Consider the following 26,790-nt stretch of genomic DNA (forward strand, 5'->3'; position numbering starts at 1 on the left):
TTTGGTGATATGAGTCACTGTCTTCTTGCCCTGTGTCAGATGGATGTGTGAGCAAACCAAAAAAAAAAAAAAGTCAGAAAGAGGCGTTTTTTTCAGGAAGAAAAAAAGTCAAAGTTCAGGCCACACATGTTTCTGGGTCAACCCTTACTCCCCTCGTGCGCTGAAAGATGTGACACCCTGGCTGATCCGCGCGCACCGCAGCTCGCCACACATCTGTCGAGGCGGCCATTTTTAGCTGCTGTTTCTATTTTCATTCATGGAAAATTAAACAGGTAAAAATGTCAAGCTGTTGGAGCTGGTTTTGAGAGTTTCACATCTGCAGTGTGAAGGACACACTTGTTTGGGAGGCATATCGGTGAAACATGTATTGTACATTGGCGGTTCTGTTATTCTGTGGGTCTGTTTCCTGCTTCCAAATATAATGGGAAACCTGAGAAACAACTCTAATACCTGCTAGTGTTTCACCTTTTGGATTAAGTAGTTTGATCCACATCACACTGTTAACTTTGAGATGTTTGAAGGCACACAATGAGATAAAATTCTGGACTTTGACTAGGCCTAGGACTTTCAATTGTGAACACACAGACATGCTCTCAAATTTTCCTCAATCACCTCTAATTTTGTTCTTATAACTTGAATTATTAATAATATCTGAAAAAAGATAGCAGGGTTTTATATAAATCCTCAAAATTACTGTTGTTGAGAAGGAAAAAAAATTAAGTTAATTTTTTATAGCAAAAAATTGACTTACCATTCCATACCAACTTTATTTATAAAGCACTTTAAAACAACCACAGCTGATACAAAGTGCTTTAAATTAAAACACAACATAAGAATAAAAAAAAACAAAAACTCTTACAGTTTAAAAACAAACAAACATACAATTTAAAACTAGATCCCGCTGGAGTTGAAAGCCAAGTAAAATAGATGGGTTTTAAGATGAGCTTTAAAAGTGGACAGTGAAGAGGCTTCTCTAACCTGCAAAGGCAAATCGTTCCATAATTTAGGACGCACGACAGAGAAGCCCTGTCCCCTCTGCGCTAGCTAATTAACTTAGCTTAGCTAATTGGTTCGGCGTATCTTCAGAGGAATGTTGACGTTAAAGTATGATTTTAGCACTCTGCTTTTCTGTTTTATGCTACTTTACAAAAGCTAACTTGCGTTTCAGGGAACACAGTTTTTCAGAATAAAATGCACACGTTTAAAATAAAAAACTTGCTAAAAGTAAATATGATTATTTTATCCAGAAAATGCTGTTTTCCGAGGTGACTTTGTCTTCCACACCACAGTAAACATGCCAACCTACCTGCTTCTTGCCAGCCTTTTAAAATGGTTGACACTTAGCAAACTAAATGTTAGCATGCTAACAAGCTGGAAAATGTGCTAAAATTAAACAGTTTTTTAGTAAAAACAAGGGATCATTCCTATTAGCAAATTCAGATGCACATTAGAAGTCAACCATGTGTGTCTCTGAACTCCATGCACATTTGAGCTAAATTAAGCTAACACATGTTGTTATTGTTATTACCAGAAATGGACACGTGGGGGTGCTCGTCTTTAACTTGCTTGTGGAACTCCTGGAAAGGAAGAAGTGGTGTAACTTGCAGCTTGACACAGCAAAAAGTGTCAAGCGTTACTTTCAAGGCCTGCGTCTTGGACGCGTTTACTTAAAAGTGTGGGTCTCTGAGAGAGAACGGGCCTCCCTCTGTGTGTTTTATCCAGGAGATGGTGAGATGATTTAGCAGCAACGCCCAGATCCTGACTGGGGTGTCTCTCGTTCCCCGAGGAGCCTTGATGAGATTTCCCAGCTACGCCTTTTCCTTCCTCTGCCCCCAGCAACCTCACCTCACAGCTGCCCCTCTGAAAACACTTAAAGAACACAAAGAGCTACCATGAGAAAACATCAAACTCTGAGTTACTCTCGCTGGCATGAGAAGCAACGCTGACTATAAGATTCTCACACTCAGTGAACGGAGGTTGTTTCCTCTTCCAATAATGGGATAAACAGTGTTTAGATTTCTTATCCGTAACTCGGCTCATTCTCGCAAGTTTTCCTGTTTATGTTTGTCTCCTGCCTTGAGCCCAGATGATCGGATTGGACAGTGTAACAGTTTGTCTTGATCATCATCTTCTTCTCCTGAAAGGTCGTTCAGGTCGTACAGTCCCTGACGGTGGGCAGTCAGGGACTGCAAGGGCTTCTCTGCAAGTCTAAACACATCATACATCTACAACCTACATTCTAATTCTTGTTCAATGAAACGCAAGGGTGTACGTTTGTGTCGCAGTTTGGTGGGGATGCATTTAGAAGATGAGAAGGGTTGTCTTTTTTTGTGCTAAGAATAAGGCTAAAACTTAAACGTGAATCCCATGCTGATGCTAGGCGATGAACGAACCTCTGTAACACCAGACCTTGTTATATTGTCTTTTTTGTTAAAAAACTCTGGCAGGTGTTTAACTTTTACTACATAAAAATAACCAAGCTAAAGGTAAGGGTGTATTCTTTCTGCTCAGTTCATAGGAACAATTTTCTCTGATGAGGTAAAGGCAAGAAAGGTCAATATAATGTAGGGTGTCCTTTTTTTTTCAATTGAGATGATGTAAGAAAAACATTTTCCCAGCCTTTCAACACATGTACACCATTTTACCCCTCTCCCTTTCACACATACTCCTCCTGTGTCGGCTAAAGAAGAAGCTGATCAAAGGGGAAATGGGCTGCTTAACATCCCACCTTTTCCCAGATCCTGGGAGGAGTCTGTGCCGGGTGGCAGCGAGGAGAACAATTGCAGGAAACTCAGAGAGGAGCAAGGGAGTTCCTGTTGGCAGGACCACGCAGAAGACGAGAGCAGCAACATGCTTCATACAAGTGGACTCGGGCCCACCACCCTGTTCAGAAGGAACTTGGCTCTTTAAGATTGGAACAAGAGCTCATTGTTTAAGATGTTTTAGGGGGATTATTCCAAGAGTCTGTCAAACGTCAGACTCTTGGAATAATCCTCCTAAAAACATCTCAAACAAGAGAGGGGTGAGTTGAATATCCCTCTGCTTTTTGAGACAAATAAGCCTTAATAAAATAGCTTGTAAAGCAACCAGTCCACACTAGTTGATAAACCACTCATCAAAACTTGTAATGGTTTTGATGAGTGGTATATACCAGCTTTGTTCTCAGCAACAGCACCTTAAAGGACGGGTTGAGTAGAGGGTGGAAAGGTTGAAGTTAAGTTGTGTTCTGTTGTCAGGTCAGATAAATCTCCTCTTTAATTCAGTCAACCATTAAACATTGGAGATTTCTCAATATGTCTACATAGTAAAAACAGAAAATATCTGATGAGAAAAACCTAAGAAACCTTTTATCAGTTGATCAGTAAATATAAGGCAAGTTAATCTTTGACAATTACGCCATTGGTGCTAAAATAACAATTTCTCGGCTCATTGTTTCTGAAGGTTAAACCTCATTATTCTTTAGCACTCGCGTTTTACCTAGAGTTTCTTATGGCTTTGCATAGTGATGGCTGACACGACTCTGCAATGTTGTGTGGACATCGGGGGCAGTTTCCCTGGACTGGCAGACTGGGGTGGGACACTCTCAAGCATCCTTGGTAAGGTCAATCCAGGGGTTTGAAAGTTCGATGGCTAGTCAAACCTCGGATTCAAGAAGAGCAGGGTGATTTTCGTCCTGGTGGTGGAACAGTGGACCAGCTCTACATCCTCAGCAGGGTCCTGGAGATTGCGTGGGAGTTTGCTCAACTAGTGTACATGTGCTTTGTGGACTTGAAGAAGACTGTTCGACTGTGTCCGTCGTGGACTCCTTGGGGAACCCTCTGGGGCGTACTCCGGGGAGTATGGGGTGGGAAGAGGATCCGTGCCTCCAAATCCAAGGTCTTGGTAATGTTGAATTACCAAGACCTGAATGTCTTGAATGATAGCGGTAATGTTTTTCTTTTCTCGGGATCTTGTTCATGAATGGGAAAAATGGAGCGGCAGATTGATAAGCAGATTTGTGCAGCATCTGCAGTGAAGCCGGGGACTGTACCAGTCTGTCGTGGTGAAAAGAGAGCTAGGTCAAAAGGCGAATGTCTTGATTTACGCTCCTACTCTTCTCATATGGCCATACTGAACTTTGGGTCATGACCAAAAGAACCAGATTGAGGCTACAAGTGACCGAAATTGGCCTTCTCTGTAGGGTATCTGCACTACAGAGCTTACAGAGAAAACTGTAGGGAGAAATTAGATGTTGGAAATTACGTTCCAATGTCTGGACTTTCCCTGAGTCCTTTCGGTCATCTGAAAGGGACTCAGAGTACAGCTACTCCTTCTCCATGTTGAGAGGAGCAGGCTAGAGCATCTAGTTAGTATGCTTCCTGGATGCCTCCCTCCTGGTGGGAACTCCCACCAGGAAAACCAGAGGAAAATCCAGAACACACTGGAGGGACTATGTTTTTTGGCTGGTCTGGGAATGCCTTGGGATTCCCCCAGAGGAGCTGGCCCAAGTAGCTGGGGAGAAAGAAGTCTGGATCTCCCTACTTAGGCTGTCACCCTGCGACCCGTCCCCGAATAAGCACAAGGAAGATGGATGGATGGAACTTTTGTACTCTGCAAAAGAGCTGTTAACAAATTGTCTTCCTAATAGGCTGTCAAAGTGTCAAAAATCCAATTCAGTAATAGTTTTTTGGTTGGCTCCTCTGAAAATGCTAAGCGACTGGACCAAAACATAGTGAAAACGCAATAGATGTACAAAGGAAAACATGGTCCTCAGAAATGATTGTTGTTAACATATTTTAACATGTTTGTGATTGTTTTATATTAAAGCCCTTCCTTCTACCCCTCTAAATGTGACCCCTCCAAATTCCCACGTTGGATCGGGATGTTCTTTAAGAAACAGCCACAGCTGACAACCGAGTGTTGACATCACCAGCTGCTCACATAAATTATGACCTCTTAGTGGTCCGAAAGGGCCGTGTAGTGAGCAGCAGACTTCCCTCAGACCCACCCAGGCCGGGTCACATCATCCATGCAGCCAGGCCACATTGCTAAGCCCGAACCTCCACACCCTCAAGCACAGGCAAGAGCTCATTCCATTGTTCTCAAGAGTGAGAGATCCCACATACACAAGAAGCCCTGAGTGTGCTCTGAGCCAGATGTGTGGATAAAATATGTGTTCCTATTGTTTTTACCAGAAAGGTTCTAATGAACTGGAATTACTGAAAACAATTGTCTCCAACTTGAGTCACATTTTCCCTGAAAATGAAAATCATTAAATCGTCTGTTTTTTCAAAAGTCTGACATTTGTAATATAAAAGTTATATTACATTGCTTCCTTCAAAGAATATGCATTCCTAGCATAGCATCTCAGCCACCAAAAGAAGATGAGGTTCATTTCATCTTGTGCATCTGATATTCTTTTTTCCAATGATGCCCAATCGGAAAGTGGGAGTTTCCTTCTTTAGGACTGAACAGATGGGAATGACTTTTTTGTCTGAGGTCCACTTTGGAATTGAAATTGATATCAGCAGAAAAGAAGTGTGGAGCAAACAAATTACGTTTTTTGGCATTTGTTTTATATTAAGTTTATAGAGCCACTCAAGAGTTTTTAGTGTATTATATTACAGTGTTATGTGAGGCAAATTAGAGGCAGTGGGATACTCAATAATAAACTGAAAACAACTTGCAAATGTAACCGGATGACTGTCTTAAACCCTGACAGGAAAACCCATAAGTTATTTAATTCATAAATGACTTAAGACAGATGTGTGGAGTTTTTGGTTTGTTTTTTAGACTGCTTACTGTCTTTATTCAGCTGGGAAATGGCCTTTAGAGAAAATCAATAAAACAAGATCGTCACCAGAAGAAAGTTACAGTTTGAAGCCCAAATCTTTGAAGAAAGTTGTGAACAGGAGACATCTTCGCAATCTGCAATTTAAAAATTTTGCGAACAAGAGTAAAGATATTCATACACCAAATTTTTTAAAATCGACCTTTTTGAGCTTTACATCATGTTTTCATGTTATCCCCTCATCAGAAGAAACCTGGAGTGTTTCCTCGATTCTTTCACATTCATGTTTCATTCCCGTGGTCTGGGCATTTGCACAATGCAGAGCCACCTTCGAGCTGCATTTGAACAGTCCACCCCCACTCAGCTCCTTCAGACTAGCCAGCATCAATTAGCAAACACATGGAACATCTGCTGTGGTCAGTGTAGGAGCTACTTCTCAGTGCAACGCTGGTAAAAAAAACTTTCTTAAAGGGTTAATAGAGGAGCCACGTTGAGATGACTTCCTGAAGGCGGAGCTTAAGAAAGAGCAGGAGTTTTTAAAGAGACAGATACCCAATTTCAAGGCGTCAAATTTCTTTGAAGTCATATTTGAGATGTGCAGCATTTTTATAACAACTGAAGTTCACTTTAAATCTAACTCAATTGTTTGAGATGAATCTATCAGCTGTAGCGCAGCTGCTACAAATGGAGCTTATTTTGGCGTCTGTTTTGCTCCATCTGCAGAATTGTCACGAAACATGCGACAATTCTCTGCTCTGGTTCTATTCTCTCGCGTCCTGTGGAAACGTCCTTGACAAATTCACAGAATTTCTACCAACCGGGCTTCTGGAAAGCCACCGGGGGGGAACGAGAACTCCAGCGAAATGATTCAGGTCTCGGTGGAAGTGAGGGAAGTGAAGGCAGTAAACAAGCTTTAGTCACAGAGCTGAGGAAGTGTTTGCTACCAGCACACAAGAATGGATGGATCAAGAGTTCAATGGCGATGGTATTCTTAGAAACAGGAAGCCTGCAATGCATCCACAGCTCCGATTTCCATCATCAGATGGTGTTGTGATTGAGAAACAACAAAATGCAAAGTACAGCCCGAATCCTCCAAATTCTTAAATCGGCACTTTTCTGCTTCCTCCCCGCAATAAAACAGGAAATATGTGCCATCAAACTTTATGGGATACTAAACCATCTGTCATGCAGCTGCAAGGAGAAACAAGCAAAAACGTAGAGGTACAAAGCATATAACTGTTCTGCACAAAAAAGAAAAAAAAAGAGCATGACGGTTTCATAGTTGTTGTTTCCAAGAATCACAGAAACCAGAGTCCTATCTGGAATCGAGCTGTCTGAATATAGAAAGCCTTACGGTCACACACAGCTGCACACGTGCTTTTGATCAGGTCGCATATCCACAGCCGTTCCAGCCTGTCTACGGATCGAACTCGACAAACGACGGCACGAAAGTATAGATATAGAACTTTTCCTGTGGGACTTCCTAATTGTACTCGTTTGCCTTCTGGACGCGGAACAGACAGTAACCCGCCCTGCTTTGTCTGGAAACAATATTCATTAGAGCGAGAAATATTTGTCTGAGGTCAGACGAGGAAATTCCTCCCTCAATTAGATATGTGGGAAAGGCAACAACGTAATTTGTTCTTTAGGAAAGAAAATGGGGGTAAAAGAAGAAAAAAAAGGGGGGCTGCAAAAGAAAGTCAAAATGTTTTCAAATCAACACGTCTTTATTTACAGTATTATTACTTCAGTAGGAACAAAATCTCTTGGTAGTTTAAATACTGTTATAAAAACAACAAAAATGGTTGCTTTAAGAACATGACCTGACTAAACAAGGTGAGCTTGATTAAATACGGAAATATAACAATTTTATATTGTATATTTTCACAGGAAGACATTGAGAAAAAGTCAACACTGCCAGTAAGAAAGTAAAACACGAATCAAAGACATGCTAACAGTAAGTAACCTAATATTAGCATTAGGTTACTTAATGTAACCTAATGGGTTTATGTTCCGCTAAGCACATATCAATGAATTGTTTTAGGGTCTACGCTTCTTTGGAGAATTTTAAACTGGCACTTGCTAAAGGAAGCAGGTGCTCCCTTTAACGGAAACCGGTCAAGAAAAAAGTTGGTGTTGTAAAGGGCAAAAATCACGAAAGATTTATTTCACTACTTGAAATTGTCACACGTGGTTCATTTTCGTACTAGAAAATCACACTTTTTCATTGTGGCTTCACGACAAAGGGGAAAAAACCAAACCAATGTTTACCACAGCCAGACTCTCCAAACAGCTGCCAGGTGACTTGAGTTGAAGTCACAGACTGTAGTGTCAAATTCTGGAATGTAAAATTTGGACTTTGAAAGCTTAATTTAAACTCAGCTGACTTCAAATTCATCATGGCTGCTGCACACAAACATTCTGAAATGCGCCAGAATAACCTCTTCATTGGCGTCATTAAACCATTTTACAACAAAACTGTCCCCATATTTAAAAAAATATTGCTTAGACTTCTAATGGCTGAAGAGAAATTCACTGTGTTGCCAACAGTAGTAATTCTTGTCACAGTACAACAATCGGCAAACCCTCAAGGGATTTGGAGTCAGAACCAAAACCAAGCTTTAGCTTTCCCAGTTTCGACTACCGAGGTTACTCCAAAATATGGAATATGAGCATCTTGGGTTAAATGCAGAAAAACAGTTGATGTGGCAGATTGTGCCTCAAACAGTTTAAATCAGACGTTATACTTTTCACTGCAAGACATTGTGTTCGTAGCTTCCCATCAATAAACTTTACAAATATCACATCACGTGCCTCGACGTGCTGTGTTGATAATCAAACACACCTCTCTCGTTTCTCCAGCATTTAGAGTTGTGTACATAAATGAAAATACAGTTAAGCCAAATCAAATGCATGAAATGCAAACGGTGAGCAGAAGCCAAAGGAGTGAAACATAAAAAAAAAATTCAGCAACATCTTAAGTTTAGCTTTATGCAATTAGTCATATATAAATCCCACATAGATTGACATGAGAAAATCCACTCGGTTGCCATTTTCTTCGTTTCGACATTTATCTCAACTTTTCACTATTCTCCCACAGAAATAGTAGACAGTGTAGTGAAAATAATCACTGTTTCTTGGCACTGATTTGACTCCTTTCTGCTTCAGTGTTTTCAACACTAAGAGCTGATACTCCAAAAGTCAAGTCTGGTGAAATACGTAAAGAAGACAATCCAACCTGCTCTCTTAACTTTGCTTTTTTCTGCATGTCCGTTTATAAATAAATAAAAAAATCACTTGAATGTCGGCTCTTGTTTCTTCAAATAAGGGCTTTCCGATCTGAATATGTCAGAGTAGCTCTTGCCATTCATGTGCTCAGTGTGGCTCTCGATGCTGTAGCAGCGATGGACTTCGGTGAGCGACGACGCCACGTAATATGCCGAACGGAAGAACTCGGGGTTGGCAAACGTGCCGGCGGACTGCATCCGCAGAAGATTCCACTGTCTCCTGAGAACAGTCTGGACCTGGAGAGAGGGGAGGAGAAACCACGGCGTTCACAGTTTGTCTCGTTTGACTCAGTACGAAACAAGATAACTGAAACTAACACATGATGGAAACATGGCAAAGCAAGTTTTCATGGAAACAGATTTACTCTATGGCACATTATGTTCAACACATTTCTAACCAGTTAAAAACAGATTTTTCATTTTCCTATTTCAAAGCAGAGATTCCTTTTTACAGAAGTGATCATTTATGCTTTGATCTGCCGAATTATTACTTCTTCAGATTTTACCGGCTACTTTTATTATTAGTATAACTCACTCTAGCCAGCAATAAAGTAAACTAAACAAATTTGAAATTATTTTGAATTTGGGATTAGTGATTGTAGACAAATATGCTAAGTTAATGGCATTGGGTATTGGTTTAGTATAACAGAAATAAAGGATATTATAAAGTAAAAAAAATGAAAGCAAAGTGGAAAAACATTATGGGTAGAAGAAAGGAAAGGACGGTGGTTTTGTTAAATTTTGAAAATTGGAGAAATAAGAACAGAAATGAGCAGGAGAAAATAGATAATTATTTCACTACTTGATATTGAACACACTGGATTGAATAGTACATCACTTTTCATAGGGAAACATCAGTCAGGGAATTGTTATTGTGTGGAAGATGAGATAATAAAACATTACAGGAATCAGCAGATTCAGGAAAATTTTTTTTTAAGAATCTAAGTATTTTGAAAATGAAATTGCTGATTTATTTCAGAAATATTCAGAAAGCAGATGACATTGGGCTAAATATGATTTTTTTTTAAAACAGTGCAAGTTGTTTTTTTTTCTTTTTCTTTTCTTTTTGTCATGCTATCTACAATCCTTAGCGTTTGTTAGCGGCAGTGCAAAACTACCTTTTTTTCCAATTACCAATGAAAATCAAGAAGAAGAAGCTGCTAAACTGTTTAGCATGAGAATCTTTGCAGCTTAAGACGGAAAGAGTACTGGATATAAATTTGTAACAAATCGTTGTGTCGATAGTTTTGCTGTTTATCAGCCCACGTATGAGCTGCAACTAGTTGAAGTGAGTAAACACACCGGAGTTTGAGTTTTCTGCCGACTTTACAGAGCACTGTTGGCGCTACCTCGCTAGCTAGCCTCGTTAGCTCATAATTGATATCGGTTCCCTGAATTGTCATCTTGTTCTGTTTACAACTGAAGGTAATTTCTAAAATATAGTATGTGTTTACTGTATCCATGTGAAATTTCATATTACTGTGGTTGAAGCATAAAAACATGCCTTGTAATGTTATCTAGTTTCCCACCGGTTTTGACAGAGCCACCATACTGTTGTCCCCATCGTGTCACATTGAGGTCGTGTGGGGTTCTACAGGAGTATGGGGTACCGGGCCCTTTGATACGGGCTGTCCGGTCCTTGTATGACCGGTGTCAGAGAGTGACAACTAGCATGCAGTCAATGGAATGACATTGAATTGACAGTGACTTGAAATTGAAAATGTCAGAAAAAAAGAGCAAAGAAAGAAAAACAGACAAGCAGTTGGAAAAATGAATACAGTTGAAATAACTGAAGAACCATCTTCTCCAAGCGTAGGAAAAAGCATCAGAAATTATTATGAAGCTTTACTTTTTTCAGCCGAACTTAAAACCTGTATATTTACAGTAGGCTATTTAAGATTTAAAAAGTTTTGCAGAGTGGATTTGGTTAGGTTTAATTAGAACTGAATTAATTGTAGCGCATAAACTGGAAAAGCAAAAAAATAGTAAATAGAGAGTTTGTTTTGGAGTTAAGGTCACTACTCACTTCCCCGTTGAAGAAGCAGAATATCGTAGAAACCAAGAGACCCTAAATGTCAATCGAAAGATTAGATTAAAATAAGACTAGATGATATCAAGTCATACTTCATGAAATAAGGTGTAAAACAATCTAGTGCGTTCTTTTGGCGCTGACCTGGTAATGCATGAGGATGTTCATGATGTATAAGTAAATCTCCGAGATCCAGTGGTCGTGGGGCTTGTACGCCAGCAGGACGTACTGGATGCCCAGCAGGGGGATGAGGATGAGGGTGGCCCTCACCGCCCTCATGTACAGGCTGGATTCAGCCTGATGCGTGACGCGCAGTTTGGTGATGATGACCCGAATGATGTTCAGAAGGAAGAAGAAATTCACCTGTCAACGAGGAAATTCACATACGACATCAGCAATGGATCAAGAGCGTAACACGGAGACGGATTTTAGCTTCAAATACCTGCCAGGTTAGACTATCACGAGAGTAGAGTGGTGTGTTTCATGATTTCCTGCTTTTTTATGTTAGTCACACATGTTTGTTTCAGAATATCAAACTACTTTAAATATTAGTCAAGTAAACACAAAATACACTTTTGAAATGAAGAAGCTTAAAAAACATCTGAACCTACAAGGGCCAGGGCAATTGATCCCAACCCCGATCCCAATATTGTGGTTTTGAGGGATTTATATATAAAAAAAACACAAAACAAAACAAAGGCACACTCTTGTTTGTACAGAAAACTGTTGAACTAAGTTACTGTAGCACTTTTTAGTACCACACAAAAAGTGCTGCAGTACTTTTTTTGAGGTACTATGAGATTATCTGCCTCTTACTGTACAGGGTTTCCCCCAGTATAAGCATGGCGGGCCACCAGACTTTACTTGATCCCTCACCAGGCGTTCATAATTATGAAGTGATATTTTCAAATTTCAATTCAAAGACACGGCAGGCCGCTGGATGAATGACTGCCCGAGCGCTAACTACCGGGCTTAGGAAGTTTTCTGGGGGAAACTTTACTGTACTGTCATGACATAGTGACACTTTTAAGAAATATGTAAAACACATATGCTTTATAAACGTTACATATTGCATCTTTAAAGCTTTTTACACATCAGAAAAAAATCTTAATCAGCCTTAAGGAACAAAAAAAAGTCTTTTTACCGAAACATTTGGCTTATCCAATAAAAACTCTCACCACTAACGCGGCGCAGATGGGAGCATGGATAATGTACAGCAGGGACGTAGCCGAACTGACCCAGCATCTGCAAACGCACCAAACAGACGGCCAGTTAACAAAACACTCGACATATAACACTTGATTGGTAAGCACAAATCAGAAACACTCACTTGTCGTTGTAGTAGCAGGTGCGTGCGATTGAATATATAACAGCCGGCACAAGGGGAAAACCTGTGGGACATTTGAACTTTAGCAACTCTGACATGCAGTTTTAATTGTATATATTTGTTTGAAGTAAAGGTCTTCTTTACTAACCCCATCCGAGAAGATAATACCACATGAGATGTTGTTTCTCGGCGAACACCGCCACGACAATCAGAGTGTGTAGGTAAATGCCCTCACACAGCATCCAGAAGTAGTTGCAGCTCATGATGTACATTTGAACGAACGCGAGAATCTTGCAGCTGCCCTGTACAGGAAAAGACCAGAGACTCGATTACAGTTCCGCGATTTGACAAACAAAACACGTTTTTGTTCGATCATAAGTCAGAAATCCGTCCGACCTGGCTGCTGAGTGAATCCTCCTTATTTATGCAGAACCATGTCACAGTAATCACTGAGTTTAAGACAAAGGAAAGGAAAAGGTTTTTGTGAAGAGTTATCCTCTCGCAGCTCAAAGTTCTGAGGAAACCAGAAAGGAGATTTTAGGCACATTTTGTCCCAAGCGTCAATAGTGAGTTTATTCCCGATTGAAGGCAACTTACTTGAAATAGAAGAAGATTCCTAAGGAAACGAGGAGCGATATGAGCGACAGTCCATGACCAATCATGATCAAGTAGAAGTGGGTCATTGCTGTAGACTGAAAGAAGGTGGGATGAGATTAACATAGCGACACTCAGCTCACTCTTTTTGAGAGTGTGTGTGTTTCTTACCGTCCAGTTAGTTTCATTGGGTTTGCAGCTGGTGAAGTCTGTCCACGTTCTGTTGCTATCCGGGTGTCGCGCCCACTCGCCGGTCTCTGTGCAGACTTTTATTGCTATTGCTGTGCAAGAAATGTGACACAACTTTTTCACTTGTTGACAGTGTACGAAAAGTTTCCCCTGAAAACGTCCCAAGCCCGGTAGTTTAGCGCCGGAGCAGTCATTCATCCAGCAGCCGCCGTGTTTTTGAGTAAAAAGAAAAATGTTTAAAGTTAAAGTTGGCAGGAATTTTAAAATACCACTTGATAATTATATGTAATTGGAAGATTGGAAGATGAATACCTAAAGTATGAAAAAATGCAAAGATTTTAAAAAGACTTAAATAAAGAAGTAATGCTTAGCCCGGTGGAGGCATAAGTAAAGCCTGGTGGCCCGCCAGGCTTAAAATACACCGGGGGGAAACCTCTGTACAGTGTTGATTTTAGGAGGGTTTAGATTCTATTATTGTTAGTAATTTTTGGGGGGTCTGTTTTGTAAATATAGGAGCCTCAAGAAATATTTCCTGTATACAGGATCATGTATTAAATCCAAGCCAACAGTTGATTACTTAATTAGGATGCAACAAATTAATAGTTTCGATTATGTTTTTTAAGACTCCTTAGCATAGTTGTGTTTGTAGTTATTGTCAAGTATATGTCATACTACTGAATGTCATATCATTGAATTTCCTGTCAACTTTTGACATTTCACAACACAAAAACAAGGCGAGCCGTTTACTATCGATTATTATTGATTATTCGATCAGTCTTAATTTTTCATAACTTTTCCCTCAATCTGAAAATGTGCGTTTCCTACAGGACCAGAGAAATTCACCTCGTGTGTCAAAATCCTTGAAGTAGTCTGGACAGTTCTGCTCTGTCGTTCCAGGTTCAGTGTCTTCCCAGCACAACCATCCATCCCATGTTGCATTGCAGTAATTTACTGCACTCCCAGAAAAGGAAAAAAGGCATAGTTTTAAATATCCATTTTTCACATAAATGTACAAATGCTTTCCTTTAGAAAGTCGTCCTTTATCGAAGAGGCTTTTTAAACCCGACGCCTTCCCAAAAGCAGCGTTTCCATCGCTCACCATTGCTGCTAATTTTGCGATTAGATTCTCTTGCAATCCTTTGGAAGCAGCGGAACTGGGACATGGCGATCCGCTGGATCATGTGTTCCAGGTGAGTCTCGTTGCCTTTGTCATCGTCGGTCGTCGCCTGGACCAACAGCTACGATTAAGGAAACGGACATGTTAAAACAAAATGTCTGGATAATACCGTACAACCTAAGTAGCATATTATTTTCCCTTTGAACTGGGCAGTTCTGAGAACCTAAAACATTTTTATAAAATGTATTCAGAAAAGATATATATATATATATATATATATTTAGGAGCCATAATAACCTAATTTTCGGTACATAAATTTACTGTTTGTAAAATTGAAAGCAAATATCAGAAGAATGTAAAACACTAGCGATACGAGGTACAGACGTAAAGCGGTGTTTGTGAAAACACGTCAGACACGACTGACGTAAATCAGTATCGTCTCACCAAAAAAGCTAAAATGTTCAGACATGATCGTCGCAGTGTTTGTCCTCCAAGCTTGCATAATATTAATTTAAGAATTTGTCAAAGTTGATGTAGATGCTGATGGCTGCAGGCAGGAAAGGTTTCCCGTAGCAGTCTGTATTCCAGCAAATTTGGTGAAGCCTCTGACTAAACCTGAAACATTTAAGTTGTCTTTGCGTTTGAAGAAATGTGAGGTGTTTCAAATTTTCCGTTTCCACAGGACTCGACTACAGTAAATGAAGCGTTTAGTTCTTTAGATGAAAAGATTTTATATAAATAACGCATACTATTTAGAAAAAGAATAAACATTTTTTATTATTTTACTATTGTTCTAGAATTGATATTATACATTATGTTTATTTGTTTCTACTGAAACGATAAAATGTAACTACCTTGTGGAAGGAGAGCAGCGCCAGCAGCAACACGATGTGTCTCAGATCCATCTGAGCTCCGATTCTCTGAGGAAAGAGAAAAACAAACGTTCTTTACCACTAAAAACCGATACAGCTATAATGAAATAAGGGTTTCCCCCACTAACAGCTTCTTTTGGGGTTATTTTTAGTCGATCCAGAGGAACAGATAAAAATGTTCACACTTTTGCAAATAGTTTGTCCCTGGAGTTTGCAAATAAAAGTTCTTCCTGAGCAGCTGCTGCGTCGATCCAGTGTGTTGGCACAAGCTTCTTCAGGCCCAATTTGTTTTATTCTTTCCTGCAATATTCTCTGCCTCTGTTTTCTCCAGGTGTAAAAATCACAATAGATAACATTTATATTCATCAGAAATCACATAAACATAGCAAGTGGAGCTTTAAACGTAAAAGGAGCTCTGGGCTTTTTTTGTTCTGGATGTCAGGGTCACGGATTTAACCTTTGCTTCCTCCGTTCCCCTCGGCTTCCTTCCCGCGTGGAGCGTTATGCCTGGTGAGCAAGTTTAACCGGAGGTTTAGTCAAAACATTGAGCATGTAAAATGTAACGGGAGCAGCATCGACTGCGGTAGACGTCAGAAAACCTTGTGGTCATAAAGCCACACAGACACACAGGTTAACAAAATTCCTTTTTTATTCTTTCACATCGGCAGGGTTTCACGCTGTAGTGCAGCTGATAGAAACTTGTCTACATGTGTTCAACACCAGGTCAGCTGTAATTAAAGAAGGATGCGCTGCTGATGAGTGAATGGCGACTATTCCTTCTGTGAGGTCATTGCTATGGTCTTTCTCCATAAAATCCTGGTAGAGATCAACTTTATCACATCCATATGTTACGTTTTACACAGTTGTCTGAAAAAAATTATGCTTTTCATCGTTTTTAGAATACTATAGGAAATGTTCATGGGAATTAGATATAATTAATGAGTAGTTATTTAGGCTAAAAAGAATATAGTGTAAATTGGTCGACTGGTCTGAGCATAGTTAGTTAGTTAGAGGTCCACTATTACACCGAATACATTTTTGTCATGTTTGTGGAGATAAGAGTATCTCCTGCTTGTAGAATCATCTAAACAGCCGGCCGTTCTGCCGGTGTCTGCAAAACTGCCTGCTTTAAAAACTACAGTAAATTGTTGTCGCAATTTATTTTACCAGCAAGACCAAGAATAGCAAAGGCCCTAAACCTGGCAACGCAAGCGGAGCTTTTCTCACTTCATTCAAAACGTGAATAAACAGCAACACATCCAGTCAGAGAGAACGGACGTGCATGGCTTCATTTGATCTTTTATCTTTTTGCATCGTCCCTGTGACGTCGCCAAAGAAAGTTTTAGTTTGCACAGATCAGTTTAGGAAGGATTCCTCTGAAAACTGCCAACAAAGCAATTACTGAAGTACTTGGACTGAAGGAAGGTTCTGCTCCTAGTTTGTTCCAAATTTGCAGACAACCAGATTTGAGGAGTTGATGTAAACACAGAGTTTATTTTTATTTGCATAATAGTGATGTGGCCCTAAAATGGCGCATTCCTTAATGAGCTCTCATTGAGGTGGAACAATTTAAATATCTGATAATAAGTTTGTATGTTAAAGGAAGTGAGGATGTAGTCAAATATAAATTTTTTGTTAAAAGATACATAATGGTGCAAAGTGAATGAATCCAAAATAAACTTGAGAAAATAATGTTTTTTTTATTTAGTTAATATGTAATGTGGGACAAAAAGTTGTAGAGAGCAATAATTTAGGATTTCCAACTTAAGAGTGAAATGTTCTGTAGGTGTTTCTGTGCAGGTGGAATTGATCTGCATCTACAAGTCGATTTTCCCCATTTAGACCTCAGACATTGAATTTGGGGTACGGATGCAATCGGTTAATGTGAAGTTGATTAATGTCATCAACTCACTAATGATTAATGCATGAGGTGGGAACCTTATGAAAACGCTTTTTTCCAGAGCGTCGACCGTGTTTTTCATAACACACTTGATGTCCATCAACAAAAAAGGACACAAATTCTGTTTAGTCACATTACAATTATATTATTTTTGAACCCTAACAAAACTTTACAATTTGTTGAACAGGAAAACTATGTGAAAAATAATGAACTTAACTGCTATTGATCCTTCCTATATTATGATTTCACTCCATGAAACTCAGTAAGTCATTGTCCAAATCCACTCTGCTTGTTGCGTGCTCCATTTTATTTCATTCTATTCTATGGAAACAATTGGTAGTAGACACAAAATGTTGTGTAGAATCACCATCTGCAACATGTTCAACAATAACCCATCTCTGATTTGTTAAGTGTGACTAAAATGCACGGGTTGCCAGAAAACAGCTGGAGCAGTAAAACCGTCATCTCCCTCCTTTTCACATGTATTAGACTGCAGCATAGAAAACATCATGAAGTTAATTATTTCAACGATCTTCTTACCTTTGCAGAATTGAAATGAAAAAGTCTTCCCAGAGCAAAGAGTAATCCTTAATTTGATGTATTTGCAAGCGGTCGTTGTCCAGTGTGTGTTGAGCAGCGGAGGTTCACTGAGCTGATCTGCTCACAACCTACCGAAGCCGTGTGTGACATCAGAGGGCCGTCCCAGGAGGCAGAGCATTCATAGTCACCACCTTCTACAGTTTAGGGTTTTTTTGGTAGGTTTTGTATGCTACAGTTCAACATGTTTACATTTCAGACCACAGAACAAACAGCCCAGTAAAGACAGACAGCAGTTGGAATAAACACTTTATCAAAGGAATTAGGAAAAGCAGTAATTATCTACACTACAAAGGTTTATAATAGGGTTGAACTTAAATTCGCTAAATGTTTGTTATCGAGTCAGCAACATTATGTTTTAAACAATTTAATGTCCTAAACAATTATTTAAAAAATCTTTTGTTAATGTAGTTACTAGTACCGTTTCATTCAGTGAAGTGAACTTTATCTAGTATTGTACTCTCCCATGGTCATTATTTTATGTGTTGATTGTACTCATCAGAATTGCGCAAGACTAAATTGGATGTAGAGAATTTAGCAAAGATCCAGTTCATATCAGGTTTCTCAGTTTCATTTTTCCCAATTAAAATAAAACATCGTAGCTTTAGCATTTCAAATCATGTGAACAAAGCAACACATGTTATGCTGTCGCATAACTTGATCCAGTGTATTGAAATCAAGTAAGTGGAGTTGTGAAGTTAAAGAAAAGACCTGACTACACATTCAGTATGTGAATGTGTAGTCGCTCCTTCAGTCTGATATACAGTTGGGCATTAGACTGTTGAAAGGGTTTTAAAGTTGATTCAGTGGCACAAAATGTTCAACTTAAAACCGGTAGATTTCATAGGAGGAGAAGGGCACCTCCTTCAGGATGCTCCACCTGCACAAACTACATGAAGCAAAGTTATTAATGTGCCAACAGAGCAGACATCACATGATGTTAGTCCCAGAGTCAAACATACGAGTTGAATGGGGTTCAGCTTAAATTATTTTAGTAATACAAGTACAAGGAAATGTAGTGAATTTGTAAGTCAGTGCTTGATTTCTGTATTGGTAATTATCTATCATTTTCAGAACCAAAAATGTTTATGCACTTTTTGCAATATCTCTGTGACATACCTAACAGTACCATTCTGTTATGGTTCTACTGTTTATGGAATTTAGTAAAAAGGGTCATTGATGAAAGGCTGTATTTTAATCACAGTTTCTTTCTGTTGTAAATGTTTTTCTCGTCAGGATTTCAAGCGAGGCGCCAATGATGGCGTTTCTCCAACGGTTGATTATCTGGGAGGTGGAACTGGAGACCTGCATCCTGAAATCCCAATTATCTAGGCTTAATAAAACGCTTGATGGTCAGATTCGTTTTGATAATGGTGTAGAAATGAGTTTGACACCTGGTTAGATGTGTCCAACTCTCAACACTCAACAGAGTTTGGTGCAGGTGCAGTAAGTATTCCAAATCAAAAAAAGTTTTTTGGGGAATACTTGACATCTATTCAATGTCAAGTATTGAACATGACATTAAATAGATGTCAAGTATGTTGACACTCTGCAAAGTGTGGTGCACTTTGCAGAGGGAGGGAAAAATAAAGCAGGAAACACGTCAACAACTTTTTATTCTGGAGCTGGAGTTTCAAGTCATTGGTCAGTTTCATTCCTCGTACAAATTAAACTTAACACTCTACCAACATATCTTGTGATTGCATTCTGTACAGCATCAAAAACAAAGTACACACACAAATGAAATATTGTGGATTTCTCAGTCTTATCGAATGCACATTGTAACTTTCAAACACTTACCTGATCTCTGCACCTGTGACGCAGATAAAGGCATTTGTCTTTGTGATACAGAGACCTGAAACAAAAACAGCGCAGCTTTTATGTAACTGAACATTACAAGAAAAGAAAACTTGATGGGACATATCAAACCCCACTTCATTGCTGACATGGAAACACTTTCAAATTGCCTCTTGCAGACCCTTTACTAAAACTACCTTGCTACAACATTGCTTTTCAAATTAGCCGACACAAGTGAAACATTTCATTAACTGTCAAATGACCGGAAGGTTTCTTTGCTTCATTGGCCATTCACTAATGTCAACCATACACAGCTAAGAACACAAAAGGGAGGAAGGAACTTTGCAAGACTACCCTAAACCTTCTGACCAGTCAGCTGAGAAGAAAACAGATCAACACATTTTGAAAACAAACTTACTTGCTGCTCTGACTGAAAACACTCACCCTGAGCTCCAAATGCAGCGTTGCACTTCATTCACATTTGTCTCTGTGTCAATTACCCTGACTAATGACATTTGGTTACACACAAGAACAGGCTTGAATGACGGAAAATATACAACGTTGTGTCCAGCGCTGGGCCACACTTTATACACCTTATGAATGCGACGACTGTAGCGCCACTTTAGATTCTTGGTTTTCTCTGCCTTCTGTACCATTATGTCCACCAAGCTCAACATTTAAAGAATGCCAGAAATGAAAAAAACCAACCCCCTCCTCCCTCTGAGGAGGGAGAGGGGAAAAAGCCTACCGTGTGCTGCATGCGGTACGAGCAGCAGAGCACCAATCGGGGCTAAACGCAACACGTGCACAAGGCCCGTCTCCACAACCCTGCGAGAAAAAAGGGCACAGACCCACTGCAGCCGAAGGTAGTCCGGTCACTTTCAGTCAGGCCAATGGGGTAAAATTGTGTTTGTAGTTTAAACTTTGGTCATGTTTAAAACAAAAATCCACTTCTAGAATGTTACCTATATGACTTTTAAAACTGGTTGTGCTACTTAAACCGGTTTGATGGTTTCTTTATGTTTTTTGTGAATGAACGTACCGCTGATACCACCAGCACCTGAGTTCAGATACTATGGAGCCAAAACACAATCATCAGTTTCCTTTCTCACATCTCTGTCTGATTCAGGCTCTCTTGGGCAGTCCTTATAGAACCACCAACAGGCAAAATCAACACCCCTGCCGTACAGTTTCAGATCCTCATTTCCCACTGCACGGGTGCGGTCAAATCCAACTAAACAGTTGCGGACGCACAGTTCTGCATTCGGGTTCAAATCTTGCAGGTGGATTTGAAACTCAATGGAATACTGAGAAAATAAGAAAAAAAAATTCACAATGAATCCGACACTCCAGCTTAAAAAACCGACAGAAGAAATACAAATTTGAAGGATTTCCTGGTCCATGTTGAGATAAAACCATCAACAAAACCAAAAGTCAAAGGTCAGGGTGGCTTCTTTAAACACCTGCACTTGGTGCACAATAAATTCAATAGCACAATTTATCAATTTGAACAATCAGGAAACCCCAAAATTTAAAATTTCATATATTTAATTACACGCAAAATCAAATATGTTGGTGAAACAACAAACATTCTGGATTTATAGTTCAGCTCCTAATGAGTTCTCAGTCTGTAGCATATTTTTGCCTTCCGATCAAAGTTCAAAGCCATAACGCAGTGTACTCTATCTGAGGTAGCAGGAAAACCTGGAGTCAATATACTTTGTTGCAATGTCTTGTTGTTGTTGTTGTTGTTTTTGACCGTGTCCATTGGCAGTGGCAATTAAACATTCTTGTTCCGCTATTGTTCTCAATCTGCTCGAGTGGTCAAGTGAAATAACTCAGAAGTTACAGACCAGTTGCTAGGTTCAACGGGATCACAACAGGAACTAAGATGAAAGGAAAAAGAATTGGCCGGAGGCAGTAAATGAGCAAAAATAGTTATTTGGTAGAAATGAATAAAACAGTTTAACAATCATAGAGAGAACAATAATAACAATTACAAGGCAGCATATCAAAATTTAAACACCAGTTCCATTGAGCCCAGTGTTCACATTGTCTTTTTAGTCAGGTCAAGTCAAAATGTGTTTTTACGTTCAGTTCTTTTTCCGTCCGGTGGTTTGTTCTGTTACCATCACTGGAGAGCAAAATAAGCCATTGTCCAGTTCTGCTCTGGGCAGAGACTCGCCGTCTCCATCTCCATCATCTGTGTCCGTCATCAATCTTACCTTTTGTTGTTCTGTTTGCTTGGCTTGTTTTAATTATTTATTGTTGTGAACCAAAGCTTTATGATGGCAGTCCAAATAAAATAAGTCGATTCACACAAACCAGATCGCAGCTCTGCTCTTCTAGCTTGCCGTTTCCTCAGTCAATCATTTTGTCAACCACTTTGAACAAATAACATGCATGGTACATGCAAAGAATATCAATTCAATTCCCTTTGGGGTCAATAAAGCAGTTTTTAATTTTATTTAAACTGAATGACCTGGTTTGTTTTTATATTTAAAATTTTCTTTCTGATATTCAAATAACGACACAAGTTTTTTATTTATTTCTGTTTCGTCTACAAGCAGCAGGAAATGGATCAAACTGGACGGGCATCTTACATTTCTCGACAATGTCGCCCTCTGCCGGTCAAACGCAGAAGTCTACCGTTACCATGCCTACAGGATCTCAGAGTCGGTTCGAGTATAAAGTTCTGTCGTCTCATCGTTGTGGCGCAAACCAGGAAATTTCAGGTCACTTTCTAAGACGTTCGTGCCGAAACAGGTTAGATTATCCACTTTAACTTGAAGTAGTTTATTTATGTATTCATTTAAGCAATTAATATACAAACAGTTCGTGTTGTCTGTTGCCTTGAACTCTCGGTCTTAGAACCGAGGTGTTTGTAAATTAACCACGTCGCTTCGGGCATTTCGATAGCGTAACAACTGTCTGAAAGTTACAAAGTAAGAGCATGAATCATTCCAGCTGTTAAGTGTCCGGAGTCAGGGTGAGGAATTGTCCAAACAGAWACGATTCAGACAGAAAATGAACTAAAGTCTAGAAAAAGAACCAATCAGAACCGAGCTGCTGTAAGGTGCTGCCACCATGAGGGGGCGCTGTTTTAGAGTTTTTATAACCACATTAAAAAGCAAATAGAGATCAAAGTAGGTCATTTGATGCAAGCTACAAAGGTCATACTATCAGCTACAATAGAAATACGTATTATCTGCAGAAATAGTTAATAAAACCAAATATTAAAACATAAACAGRTAATACATATTTCTTAAAGTGACCGGAGTCTCTACAATAAAATTAATAAATTTGTAATTCAAAAGTATTCTCTTTTTTTTTGTGGTAGTTTTACAGGTTGACCTATTTACATCTCTCTGTCATTTTTGCCTTTCATAAAGATCTGAGAAATCTGAACAAAAGAACCTAACAGATGGATTCTTTAGTCTATCTATGATAAACAGAGACACTGTTGCCAGCCAGACAATCATGTTTTGAACTGAAGTCCATTCCATAATGTTTCATAGATGGCCTCTATGTTGTTGCAACAAATTATCACTCCTTGTAAACAGTTTATGKGATGTCATGTCCTTTTGTTATAACCGTTTCCCATAATGTTCTGGTGTACATCCATACCTCGCTCCCCTCCCATCAGCGACATGATGTCCAGGCGAACCGGCTGGAGGAACGTTCCCAGCGACACRGTGAGCTCCCACCAGGACCAGGCCCTCRGCTCCACCGTGTTCCTGCTGCGGTCCTTCGGCCCGACTGCCTTCCTGCTCAGGGAGGATGGAGAGACGGCAAACTTTAAGGTCGGTCGYGTTGGGACAGTYGGSGTCCACTCAAGAGATCAGGGAGCAAAAAGATCCAGAATGTCCTCTTGTTGTCCAGGTGTGCCTGGGCGAGCGGCATACGTGCACCTGTCCAACGTTCGCCAGGGAGCAGCAGCCGTGCAAACACATCTGCTGGTATCACTAACACACAGTTTCCTTCTCAGTTTGATTCAGATGTTGTCCAGGTTCTTCATATTGAGCCAACGAATTTCAAGCTAGCATTTAATATTTTGGTAACGCTTTACTTTGAAGGGGTGTGCTTAAGAGTGACATGACACTGTTGTAACCATGACAAAACACCGGTCAGGAACATGAAGGGAGACTTCATGAGTGTTTATGACTGTCGTCACGAAGTGTCATTTGGTAAATAATGACACTTTTAATGGGYTTTAATCCAACTTTGCATTACATGTTCTATTGTTTCACACCAGGTAAAGACATATTTTCATGCAGACCCACTAGTTAGCAGAAGTTGGCAGTCTGTAATTAACACTATAAAGTATATTTGCTTGAAACAAAAGAATATTTTAAACCTTAYATTGATTTTGCCCACTAACCAATAATGTGTGATTCCAGGCTTTTGCTGAGGAAATTCCGGCTACCCAGAGAGCACCAGTGTAAGCATTGCTGCTTTGAATACCTTCTGTAGTTTTGATCCGTYGACAGGTCGTGTTTTTCCACTTCAGATGCATTTCAGTCGGGGCTATCAGAGCGCCAGCTGCTGGAGGTTCTCCAGGGTTCACACCAGGCTAAAGCCYCTGCTGCTGGGACTCCCCACCAGAGCCTTCCAGGACAAGAGACCGGAGTCATCTGCCGGAAAAGGATTCAGAACCAGGACGTGTGTCCGATCTGTCTGGAGGGGCTGCTGCAGAAAAAACATCCCGTGTGTTACTGCAGGTGGGTTTGGGTCGCGGCGGTTTCTGTCGACCGGAACGTTTACCTCAGTTTCTGGGGTCAGATCTCCTGATGCCCTCCGTCTGTCCCTGTAAGGTACGGCTGCGGTAACAGCGTCCACATCTCCTGCATGAAGGTGTGGGCTCACCACCAGGGTCTGTCAGAYGGCCAGGAGATGCTGCGGTGCCCCCTGTGCAGGGAGAGTTTCAGCTCCCTGCAGCTGCTCCAGGAGCAGGCGAAGAACGCAGCCAGGCTTTTCACGGCTGCTGAGAGGGAGCGAGCAGACAGACACCTGGGAGTGGTCTGCTGCAGCTGCAGAGCCGGCCCGGTCACTGGGACCTGCTACAGGTGGGTTGGACCAGAGCAACACTCCTGCAGCCAGGCTGCCCACCTTAGAAGAGACAAATCCAATTTAACTCAGCACAGGATGGGGAAGCAAACAGCACCTAGCTGCTATGGTTTATTAACACAGTAAATCAGCTAATAGGAACCTGATGTTATGGGTCATGCAGATGGGTCACTGAAGAACCGCAGGTTTTGAGTTGACTCCATGTTAGCTGCAGCATCAGGTCAAAATCTGGAGTCATTGTGCTAGAAACCAGCAGTTAAATCAGGTGGTCCCCTTAGTGCCGACTGAACGTGTTTTACCATCTYAACTGATCCGAACTCACCATCGTCAGTAAATTAGTCAGGTTTTCGTCGGACATGGATCCACAAYGGTGTGTTAGTTGTGTGAACACCTCTGAAACACGACAACCAGAATAAAACAGCCTCTGGGAAAGAAGACTGCTTTGCCAATAAAATTCAACTGTCAGAGAGAAAGGGACAGTTAGGTTGAAGCAAAGCAGAGAAACTAAACATTATCTGACCGTCAGCTCAAAGCACAAACAAAGAAAAAAAYTCTGCTATCCTTAGTTAACAAAAAGGCTCACTGACCTACCTACCTGGTAAAGCAGAAAAATGTACAGGGAACCCCAAACGTACCTGGTCCTCTGACTCCCACCTCAACCTTTTACTCACCAAAACAAACTCCAGAGCAGCAGCAGATGGACAGATGAGTCAGTCAGCAGGAGAAGAGGCCAGACTCTACTGGTCAGCCTCTTTTATARTTCTGAGTCCTGGTTGGTTCCTCTCAAATTCTCCATCCAATCCTAAACTGGTACCAGCACAAATTTTGGTTCCTCTGAGTGAAGATAAAGTAGAAGGAAGTCAGACCAGTTCTCTCACCTGGATGCTCTGAAACAGAATAGCATTTATCTTATGAGACGAAGCAGATCAAAGAAATCTGTTGTGTCTTTTGCAGATGCAGCCTCTGCAGCTCTTTGTATCTCTGTGAGACCTGCGTGAAGAAAGGCAGCCACTCGCAGCATCCTCTTGCTTCAAGAACAGTAAGGCTCTGTGATTTAACCTCAACCAGTCACACCACTGCGACCTAAACGGCTTCTGAATGAAACAACCTTTTTCACCTGAAACAGACAAGAAAAGAAGAGTGGACTCCTGTGACTGTGGACTCCACCCTGGATCCAGAGCCACGGGATGGAGGGTGCGTTCCGGGAGGATTTACTTCCTGCCRTGCTCACGCGTTGCTAAGTGTTGCCGTCTTCTCCTCAGCGCTCCGGCGGAGCCTCCTGCGGACATCGTGTTGGAGCGTGTCCCCGCGGCCAAGGTGAGGCGAGGCTCTCGGCTGCTGGATGAGGGGATGCAGTGTCGGATCTGCCTGTGGGGATTTAGTCAAGGTCAGCAGCTCCGAACTCTGCCCTGTCAACACAAGGTACCCACAGTCTTCCTGCTAACCCTGCCGGTGTTTTCAAACTTTAAAACTGGGATATGCATTCCCTGGCGTCCCTTTCTAGACTCCACCATCTATAGTTGAACACAAGTCAGATGAAACAAAAACAGTGTAGGTGTAATGTTTTAGAATGACATATCCAGTTGAGAAGCTTCAACTCTACAGACTAAACTTGTCTGTAGAGGAAATGATCTTCCTGGCACTTCACAATATGAACAGAGAATCCCAGTGAAATAAATTGACATTTGTGCCATAATATGTCAAAATATGAAGAAGTTTAAGATGTTCTAATACTTTTTGAAGGCGCCATGATGTTTGTCTGTTCCCTCAGTTTCACATGGACTGTGTGGACCAGATCCTCCTGAGGTCACGCTCCTGTCCTCTAGATGGATACGTCATCTACTGTCAGAGACCGACAGACAGGAAGAAGAGCTCTCCTGAGGTCACCTCTGTCCAGCACCAGGAAGACGACCTGAAACACCTGTTTGTCCCTGGGACAGCGTTGCTCGCTCAAAGTTCCAAACCTTCTCCTGCGCATGGAGCTCCTAACTCAGAGGTATCGATAGATGCCTTGTCTTTTAGTCGGCCAGCACAGAATTCCAGCATGAATCCCCTCAAAAAGACTCAAGGCTTTCTCGGCACTTTGGCCTCCGGGAAAGCCAAAGTGCATCTGAAAGACGTGGACAAGGAGACTGTTAGAGACGCAACGGGAGGCGGATTGGAGCTGAGAATGACCGGATTTTCAATAAACAAACAATAAAAGCAGACGAGGATGTCTGCACGTTTCACTCAATCCACTTTAGT

The 26,790-nt window shown here is 40.7% G+C and overlaps 2 protein-coding genes across 3 annotated transcripts; one reads left to right on the forward strand and one right to left on the reverse strand.

Annotated features, from left to right (window-relative positions):
• Positions 1-7,478: 7,478 nt before the first annotated feature.
• On the reverse strand, positions 7,479-17,744 carry LOC103473684 (calcitonin gene-related peptide type 1 receptor-like). Its single transcript, XM_008424103.2, has 13 exons — positions 17,626-17,744; positions 15,168-15,233; positions 14,296-14,434; positions 14,040-14,147; positions 13,179-13,288; positions 13,011-13,105; positions 12,810-12,927; positions 12,562-12,715; positions 12,417-12,477; positions 12,265-12,331; positions 11,231-11,449; positions 11,084-11,125; positions 7,479-9,294 (listed from the first exon to the last, which is right to left on the reverse strand). The coding sequence occupies exons 2-13, from the start codon at positions 15,216-15,218 to the stop codon at positions 9,064-9,066; spliced, it is 1,395 nt and encodes a 464-aa protein (XP_008422325.1). The 5' UTR covers positions 15,219-15,233; positions 17,626-17,744; the 3' UTR covers positions 7,479-9,063.
• Positions 17,745-22,078: 4,334 nt separating this feature from the next.
• On the forward strand, positions 22,079-26,779 carry zswim2 (zinc finger, SWIM-type containing 2). 2 transcript variants are annotated; one of them, XM_008424082.2, is made up of 10 exons: positions 22,079-22,245; positions 23,126-23,282; positions 23,362-23,438; positions 23,880-23,920; positions 23,990-24,200; positions 24,294-24,545; positions 25,501-25,585; positions 25,673-25,740; positions 25,809-25,968; positions 26,318-26,779. In XM_008424082.2, the coding sequence occupies exons 1-10, from the start codon at positions 22,094-22,096 to the stop codon at positions 26,744-26,746; spliced, it is 1,632 nt and encodes a 543-aa protein (XP_008422304.1). In that variant the 5' UTR covers positions 22,079-22,093; the 3' UTR covers positions 26,747-26,779. The 2 variants fall into 2 exon arrangements, with proteins under 2 accessions (XP_008422304.1, XP_008422313.1); XM_008424091.2 differs by having other exon boundaries at positions 25,809-25,863.
• The last annotated feature ends 11 nt before the right edge of the window (positions 26,780-26,790 follow it).

Source organism: Poecilia reticulata, linkage group LG2 (assembly GCF_000633615.1).
Source record: "Poecilia reticulata strain Guanapo linkage group LG2, Guppy_female_1.0+MT, whole genome shotgun sequence".
NCBI lineage: Eukaryota > Metazoa > Chordata > Actinopteri > Cyprinodontiformes > Poeciliidae > Poecilia > Poecilia reticulata.

Coding starts and splice junctions, on each gene's coding strand:
- LOC103473684 (XM_008424103.2), bottom strand. CDS start 15,218: ATGGATCTGAGACACATCGTGTTGCTGCTGGCGCTGCTCTCCTTCCAC. Junction 12,332..12,416: donor ACCTGCTACTACAACGACAA/GTGAGTGTTTCT, acceptor GTGCGTTTGCAG/ATGCTGGGTCAGTTCGGCTA. Junction 11,450..12,264: donor CCATCTGCGCCGCGTTAGTG/GTGAGAGTTTTT, acceptor CCTCGTTGACAG/GTGAATTTCTTCTTCCTTCT.